Raw genomic sequence first — 9,052 nt, forward strand, 5'->3', positions numbered from 1 at the left:
GAGCTTTTAAGAGATGCAGCTCTTTAGAAAGGGTTTCAATATTCGCCAGCAGTGAGTACATGCGCTTTACATTTTGTTCACAGAGAAGTTTGAGGTCATCTCTTTGAGGGGAGTTGCCCAGATCCCACTCCTCATCCATGATGTCAAGCTGGTTGATGGTGTTGGCGTTGGGTCGGACACCCTCTATCACAGCATTGGGATCCACAGTCAGCTCTTTCACTCTACACGCACAGAACACAAGTGTTTATGAGATGTTTCTTCTTATAAACAAACTGACCTCAATGACACCATGGCACAGCTCACAGGGCTCCAACAGCTGGGCCGAGGAGCCTCTTTTTGCTAGTCAAGTCTTAAGTATAATCTGTGGTTTAAGTCAACAAATATTTTTTTTTAAACCTAATGTGACATTCGATACTCTATACTACACTATTTCTATTAAATAGGGAGAATTACATTACATGTGACTGCTTATGGTGTCATCAAATTTTTTCTAATTATTTGCAGTGACATTCGTTATTTATAAAGGAGAAAAAAGAATGAAACAGCAGATATCCACACATTCCAAGGGTTAAAAAAACAAAATGACAGCATATTGGGGAGGGGGGCAGGATGATTAATGTGGACATTAAGCACATCCATTAATGATGCGAATATGTTTAATAAAAAGAAGCGGACTGGTTATATGCATTGATGTGCATGTGTCTGTCCATGCATTAGTAACAAGCCAATGGGATGTTTGTAGACCACTGAGCAGTGTTGGGGAGATCACTAAAATTAAAGCTTTAAATTTCAGTCGAGCTAACAAAAATACAAAACTAACACAATTGACTAACAAAACAGAAAATTCCTGCAAAGTTTCTGAATATTATGAATTAGAACAACTATAATAGCTGTTTTAACAATTATATAATTATATTAGAACGTTCAGTTTAATTAATCAGCGTAGTTTTTATTTAACACAGGTGAGGATATAAATTATATGTTGACATAGAGTCTTTTGAACAAACAGATTCATTAGAAGAAGATCTCTCTAATGCTACTTGAGAAAAGGATTGTGGCTATTGATAGTTTTTGGTTGATTTTTATATGAAATCCACAGCGTTCTGAAAGCAGCAGAGTTACTACCATGCTACTGACAACTTTACTAAATTAACAGCATCACAAACTTCAGTTAGCCCCAACACTGCTACAGAGTGTATCTGACTGAGAACAAGGTGGGAAGCTGCATAGACGTGTGCTCATACTCGTAGGTGGGAGAGAGCTCAGAACAGTTTCCTCCCCCCTGGGAGAAGGGGATGTCAGAGGGGCTAATCCCAAACTCCTTTACTCTGAAGACAGTCAAGATGAGCAAAGAAGAGAAGAAAAGCAGAGCTAATCAGGAGACATGTCATGAGAACAAGACTTTTCCCATCAGCAATTGCACGTTGAATCACTAGTAAATCCAACAAGCTAAACTGACCAAGCAAATTCCAAATGCTGGACTTTACTGACGTTTATCTCTTATGTTATGTTCTTATGTCTGAGTGTTCTATACTGACCGGTTGGCATATCTCAGAGTGTTCAACGTGTTCTCACAGGAGGCCATACCAGGAGATATGGTGGCGATCTGGAGGGGAAACACACATTTTTAAGGTGGAACAAGCGAGCAAAAGTTAATGTAGTGCCAATGTGAGAAATAAGCTTCAATGACTCGTACCATGCATGTCCTGGAGTTTTCTCCAATAAACGAGTCTCTAAGGACCTGTGTGAGTTTGCTCGCTCTGAATGGGGTGTGGGGTTTATTACGGCCGAGAGCTCTGATACATTCCTGATAAATGCAAGATCAAGAGTGAAATCGCAGGTCAGATGAATGCCAATATATTTATTCAGCATTATAAAGATATTATATTGACATACATTAGCCTTAAAAATAAAATATATAATTTTAACCAAACAAAAGCAAAACATTTATATCGATAAACATCTATAAACTCTCGTTTTCAAGACACTGACTTTCAGAGCCAAAAGACTCTTGTTGATCTCGGCTCCCTCCAACCGAGTCTGACGGTCTGCGCTGGATGTGTCTGCTCCGCGCTCATTGCCAGCCAGATCGATTAGTGAAAACTTGCCGTGCATCTTGCCCTTCCTTCGCAGAATAATCTGGAAAACGGCGTGGCTGCGGGATGAGTGGGCATTGGCTGAAGTCTGGCCCGATGTTCTAATACGGAAGAGGGGATATTTGTCATATTCGTAATACATTTCAAAAACATTGACTGTATTTACCCATCATCTCTTTACCTGCAACTGTTCCCCGTTTCAATCAGTTTGAGGACATCCTCAGTGCATCTGACCTCATGCTCCTGAAGCCCAACCACCTGCACCTGCTGCTTCCCGTCTTCAAGCACACGAAGCTTAGCCTTGTGATTCAACAGGTCAAATACCTAAAGTTGAAAAAGACCAGATAAGATGGGTGCACGTGAAATTTTGCAGGCTTAAAAGGCAAAACATGAAACTCATCTTTTCGCTTTGAGCATTTATATCATTAAGTTGTCTACATCATCCTGGATGTGTCAATACTTTTTTAGATGGATGAACGTCTTGGTACATCCTAATGAGGTATTTCCTGTCGGGTGGAATTTGCTACACAGACAGTGCTTTCTTGGTGTCATAGTGCATCTCTCATCAAATAGGTAAAATCCTTCACAATGGTATTCACGACATTATCTATTGACGAAGTGCTAAAGTTACACAGAACCTTTCCGCTGTAGATTTCAAAGAAAGTTGCGTAAACTTGAAGATCCAGCTTCTTATAGTTTGGTTTCTTCAGCATGAGAAAAACATCTCGAGCTGTGTGAACAAGCGAACAAAAGAGGTCACAAGAAATTAAATAATTAAACAAATTAAAAGATCTAACAAACATCAATTTACCGGCTAATGCGTAGATTCCTTTTGAACAATCTTGGTTCTTTCCAGAAAAATCTCCTCCCATAGTCTAAAACACAAAGTCATCTTCATAAGCTTTGTTTGATTATTAGGATAGTATAAGAATATTAAACAAACCACACAGCACGATGACTTATTTTGTCCTGTTTCTTTTTTTTTATTGAGTATGATATGGAAACATTTCTTACATGTGTTTTCCCACTTCCAGTTTGGCCATAAGCAAAACATGTGGCCATTCCTCGATCAAAGATAGTTTCCACAAGTGGTCTTGCAGTAAACCTGCAGAGAGAACAATCACAGAAACTTTATTCTTCATTCACTGACATGGTCTTGAGAGAGGGATACTTGTTTAACTAATAAAAATAATCTAAATAATTATTTGCACCTGTACACCATTTCATTTGTTGTGGTGTCATCAAAGGCGTAATCGAAGCGAAACGTTTGGTTCTCTAAGTATCGAGTCAGGTCCACCTTCTGTTTTGGTTCATGAACCATGACAACATCTTTACTGGGAATAGTGATCACATCTAGGTCCTTTACAGTCAACTCTAAAACACGTATAGAGAAATCAATTTAGGTCGATCAAAAAAATTGAGTATAGAAGGAATCCATATACGTCATTATTTCTAAGGCTTTACCTTTTTTATTCAGGGGCCGTTTTCTCACACACACGCATATTCTGTGTTCTTCAATCTGCCGACAAAAGAATCACAGATTTCTGTTTCTCAGCACTTAATCTCAATGCATGTTTGTCGTGGAATTGTGAAAATGTACTTAACTGCCATGAGTCACAATGCAACAAGTACAATTCAATAAATTGCTTCTAAGGATACCTACCAAATCTGTTGTGTTTAAGGGTCGATAGTCCAGACTTGCTCTGAAGTCTCTGATCATTTGCAGTATTTCATAGTTTGGAACCGTTGTATCAGTCTCCTACAAAATAAAACAACCCACATTCAACACTAACAACAAATACGCAACAGAAATGAATAGTCAAACTCAAGAGAAATGTCCTATAGAAACAGAGATCAGAAAACAGACAGAAACACAATGAAGGAAAGATGAGATATCTGACCTGTGCTTTCTTCTCCCTCAGTTCCTGTTGCTGTAACCTGCGTCTCTCCCGCTTCTCCTGCAACTTCTCCACTTCCTTCACACAGTTTGACTTCCTCCTCGCTATTACAGAGTGATACAGAAGTCTTAACAAAAACACAATTTCCTCTCTTTTGTTTGCCTCTTTCCACTTGTGTTTGAATGTAGAATTTAAGTGGCTTTAGACCCTTTGACAGCTGGCACATGCTATTTTAAAGAGCTACAGTGGCATTGCGCACAACATGGCATTAATGTGTTGCTTGCATAATGAAGTCATTAATATTCATGTGATTACTAATTGAAACCACTCTAAACAATACATACTTGAAACAATGACTCATGTCATGACTCACACCTCATGATTGAATTTCAATTCAAGTAATTCTGTATTTATCTACAATCTACAATTAAACCCTTTTGTTTGTCCTGCGTATGCTTATACAGAATTTAACATGCACATCCCATCAAAATTTTTATTTAGAATAATTTGAATAGGAATCACGAAGCCTCAATGAATCAAGTGTTTAGATTTGAAACAGTGGCTGTTGACGAGAGAGGACCGGGCCCGGACATGTATTAAGTTTTTTTATATGTTTTATGTCCGGCAGTCTACCGTGAGGTGGGTGCCGGTCTTATACTTCCGTGTGAATTGTATGTTTATTTAATTAAAGTTTGTTATACGTTCGCCGGTTCCCGCCTCCTTCCTTCCCTTTTATGGAACTTTGCTACACCATAAACAGACAGTTTTGTGAGAAAGATGTAAGTGCCAAATTCAAAGCAAGAGGATTAATCAGGCGAGGTAAAAGTCAGGTCAGAGCTGCTCACTCACATACAATCTGCACTAGAGAAAATCTGATGTTCATAGTAATGGCCAAGCCACACCCCTCGAGTTTGAGCCAAGACATGGACAGATGAGCAGTTTAAGCTCGATGCGAGACACAGACTCTAAAAGGATGTGTGTGTGTCACAGTGCATCCTCAGCAGGAGGCCTCCATTCGGCATTCAAAGTTTCCCCGGGGGAAACAGAGGTTGACGGGAACACGTTTAAAACAAATGAAGAGTCATATTACCGTTTTGCAGTTGAGTTAGCTGACTTTGGGTCGGGTTTTGTATCGGCTGTTGTGCTGGTGGAGGGGGCGCTGATTCTGGCTGGGCCTGCCGTGCCCGGGTCGAGCCAACTTAATAACAGAACACATAACTGTCAGCAAATGAAGCCTTCCAACACCTAGGCATTAATAAAAATAAATATACCTCTGTTGTCTCTTGACGGGATTTCACTCCTTCCCGGTGCAATAGTTCTACGATTCTGCACGTGATATATATTTTTAAATGCGATGAATTAACAAGCAGAAGGCAAGTTTATCTTCATACTAACCTTGGGGATTTTGGTAACCTTTACAGAACTGGGTGTAGGAGGAGGAGGAGGGGTAACAGGACTCAAAGAAATCTCCTCTTCTGGAGCGACATCTGGATTTAGTGAAAATATGCACTCCAGATCAACCTGTAAATAAACAATGTTAGTACACAGGTGTTAACATGACACTATGAAAGCCACACATCAGTCAATCTTTAAAAGAAAATCATGAAAGTACATGAAAGCAATATTTATATTTCATAACAATTCAGCACATGTCCATTATCAGAGTTTGCTCTGGTACTCTTGAGTTCAAACTAACTACACCCTAACAAAACCAGAATGTTGTACCATCTATTATTAATAACATTGGCAGCAAAAAGCTCTTACCTCTTTCCCTTTAGTGTCTCCATTTTCTATCCATTCCACTGTGGCACTTTCATTATCTTCATTTAAGGAAGTCACCATGGCCTGGTGTACTCGTCCTGTAAGGGATACAACACCTCTTAAAGACATTTAAAGCAAGCTTTTTAACCTTAAAACAAAGTTTGAAGAAATCATAAAAACGTCACGATAAAGATGTCATGAAAGCAAGAAAAGTTCTCAGAACATTTCAGAAGTGCTTTCGACTAGTCAAACATCTCTGAGAGGTACAGTACACAAACAGTCGTGTTTCTGAATCTATTATTCAGACCTTTTCCTCCTCACATGTCGGCATCCCTGCAATTATTCAAGAGCAGCATTAGCCAGAGAAAGACATATTATTATCCTGCCATAAAACAAGCTATTTTAAACTATTGCAACGTTAAAGCAACACTAGGGAGTTATTCGAATTTAAAATAATCTCTCCAAAATTATTTTAGTGGTCAACTCTTAACTGGACAAAAGAGTGCTTTAGTACATGCACATGAAGTGACATCATGTAACAGCGGTTTCTGCTTAGTCAACAAATTCACATGTATTGCGATGCCAATGAGGAAGCTTATTCTGCAACAGTATTTACGACACTGATAACAGAAATTCCGCTTATCAACCACACGGGGGAACCATATATAAAAGTTCTCTAGTGTTGCTTTAAGTCAAAAAGAAAAGGTAAAACCCACCATTTAATAAAAACATCTACATTTATACACATTATATTGCATCCAATATAAATCTGCCAAGTTTCATGACGTGAAGTGTATAAATAAACATATTTTATTACTATATTAAATTTTGGCAGATTTTGTAGGAAAATGTAAGGAATTCTGACGAATGGATTATTAAAAATAGCTAGGCAGGTATATAATAAATCTGTTATCGACAGGTGAAAGCAGTAATCATTTGGCCAAAAAACTATATAAACACCAGGGGTGGGAGACGTGTAAAAGATGGGTCTTACACGGACGCAAGTTGAGCATCCCAGGAACAGATGCATCTTTTCTTCGGTACAAGTTCGGAATCCCAAACCAAAGAAAAGATGCATATGACACTAGAGACATCCTCTTTTTGAAGATGTCACAAGGATTGCTTGTCACGATGGCACAACACATTGTAAACAAGGGCCTCCTCAAGAAATAGGAGTGCTTTATCTAAAAGGTCTACAGAACCAGGCCCACTTATTTCTGTTACGTATTGAAGCCATTCAATCCCAATTGAAATACTACGCAGTCTTCTTCTCAAAGAGACAACATCAGATACCATTTTAATCTGTTGGGAACGTCTTTCAAACCAGAACCCAACAGACCATCTACTGATCTCGCTGTTGATCAAAAGCTAAGAGTTTGACTATTAGAAGTCAAGACCACTGTATTATACTGAAAGACATCACATAAACAATATAGAATAACAATATATTACAGTTTCCAAGCCGCTGCCAGCATATCCATGCCCACCAGAATGAATTTGAGTGCATAATAAACAGACCACCAGCTTTTAGTGGACTTGCTGGTCAACTTAAGATCATGACACATGGGAAACAGCCATCTGTCCAGAAACATACACCAGATCGTTAGACTAAAATCTAAGATGTCATGACCTCAAGCAATTCCCTGACGTAGAGCCACTGAAACGACACGACATAATACTAATGTAAATCCGCAGACTCTTTTGGGACATCCTCTCCTACTTAGTCTACACCAACTCACACTACATGTCTAAAACCAAACATGTATTAGCAAGGAAAATATGGCTAACCAACATAAATATAGAAACCATTGCTGTCAATAGCAATGTTCCTAACCAAGTGGATGTTATGATCAAATATAATCATACACAATATGAACGACCAAGCCGGGTTTAGCAGGTGGCTAACGTGAAACGACCACTGCCTGTTGACTGACACTTGAGCTCGTAAACTTCCCTGGCAACCAGCACTAACAGACCCAACATTACATATCGATTTTTTAACAGGTCTTAACCCCAAACTCTATCGTTTCTGCCAGGTTTATGTGTGAAGTATCGCTACCACACGTTAGCCGACCCGTGTAAACGACTTTAACGGACGCTTGCAAGCGACCCAAATATCCACTCACCATCGCTACGCTTTATCTCCACATAAATCCCCACGACGATCTTGCCGAAGTTTACCGCCATGGCTCATTTATGAAATGGAGGCAATCAGACGGTCGTGTGGGAAGTCAAAAATAATGTTTGTGTTTGTTTTTCACATTTGTTGTTCCGTGTTGCTCGAAACCGGGAGGCGGCCAGCAGCGCGAGACATAAAAGAAGCAGAGCACCGAGAGCGCGTGCGCGGGGACGTTCGAACTGCGCCAGTTTAGTCCCGCCTTCTGCGTCACGATTGGCTATTAGCCGGAAGTCGACGAGAGGACAATTGATGTAGCCATAGCAACCGCGTTGAGCTTAAAATCTAGCAGATAATATGTTTAGGATTACGTCGTAAATAAACGTTACGGTTATGATCAATTCTAATATAAATTTAGCAGTAAAGGCAAGATTGTCTTGCATCAGTAAAAAAACGAATTGCAGCGATGCCGTAATACCCGCATGCCTCAACGGGTGTGTTACCGTATTAAATGGGAAATGACGGTGTTTTGTTCTGCCCACTTATGTTATTTTGGTACATAAAATGTGATGACGAACCAGCACGTTATTCACTGTGCATGCTGCTGATGTCATTGTAACAGAATGTTGTTTACTGTGTCTCTCACGTGCAGATGCTTCGCGCATATGTGCACACGTTGCTGTATCGCGATGCACATTTTGCATGGAGTTATAGCAAGTATCTTAAAAGTGAAATAAACGATTGACCTAAACTGCATATGGAGTTGGAAGGCAGAAGAGCTAAACACACAGCGCTGGCTGCATTGTTTCTAATCCAAGACGGCAGTAGATGGCAGTAATGCGTTGTTAAGTGACTTTTCCCAATAAAAAGAAGAAAAAAGAAGAAGAGGCGGTTGTGGTTGGTTTTTGGAGATACAGCCAGAGATACAGCTACCTCCACTGGGCATGCGCATCATTTTTGTCACGCTGACAACAGTTAATTACTGTTTTTAATTATTATGAGGTTGGGGTAGGTGTTGCAATAGCTAATGTAATTTTAAAAAAAAATTTTTTTTTTTATATAAAATTAAATTTACACACATTCAGTCATCTCAATCCAAAAATACAGAATTATATAACATAATATATACAAATACTAAATTATAAATATCAAGTATGAAAATACAGATTATTCCATCCATC

General features: G+C 39.2%; 1 protein-coding gene across 1 annotated transcript in view; it reads right to left on the reverse strand.

The window, feature by feature from the left end:
- kif2a (kinesin family member 2a) overlaps positions 1 to 8,086 on the reverse strand; it is a 9,527-nt gene extending 1,441 nt beyond the window's left edge. Inside the window, exons 1-17 of the mRNA XM_079467549.1 lie at positions 7,882 to 8,086; positions 5,759 to 5,853; positions 5,390 to 5,515; positions 5,266 to 5,320; positions 5,085 to 5,192; positions 3,998 to 4,098; positions 3,760 to 3,855; positions 3,561 to 3,615; positions 3,308 to 3,470; positions 3,111 to 3,201; positions 2,908 to 2,971; positions 2,735 to 2,826; positions 2,278 to 2,420; positions 1,993 to 2,197; positions 1,697 to 1,807; positions 1,539 to 1,606; positions 71 to 221 (exon numbers count right to left, since the gene is read on the reverse strand). Of these exons, the coding sequence (XP_079323675.1) occupies positions 71 to 221; positions 1,539 to 1,606; positions 1,697 to 1,807; positions 1,993 to 2,197; positions 2,278 to 2,420; positions 2,735 to 2,826; positions 2,908 to 2,971; positions 3,111 to 3,201; positions 3,308 to 3,470; positions 3,561 to 3,615; positions 3,760 to 3,855; positions 3,998 to 4,098; positions 5,085 to 5,192; positions 5,266 to 5,320; positions 5,390 to 5,515; positions 5,759 to 5,853; positions 7,882 to 7,942 (1,785 nt within the window). The 5' untranslated portion in view covers positions 7,943 to 8,086. The remainder of the gene's footprint in view (positions 1 to 70; positions 222 to 1,538; positions 1,607 to 1,696; positions 1,808 to 1,992; positions 2,198 to 2,277; positions 2,421 to 2,734; positions 2,827 to 2,907; positions 2,972 to 3,110; positions 3,202 to 3,307; positions 3,471 to 3,560; positions 3,616 to 3,759; positions 3,856 to 3,997; positions 4,099 to 5,084; positions 5,193 to 5,265; positions 5,321 to 5,389; positions 5,516 to 5,758; positions 5,854 to 7,881) is intronic.
- Positions 8,087 to 9,052: the final 966 nt, after the last annotated feature.

The sequence above is a fragment of the Barbatula barbatula genome (assembly GCF_947034865.1).
Source record: "Barbatula barbatula genome assembly, chromosome: 11".
Lineage (NCBI taxonomy): Eukaryota > Metazoa > Chordata > Actinopteri > Cypriniformes > Nemacheilidae > Barbatula > Barbatula barbatula.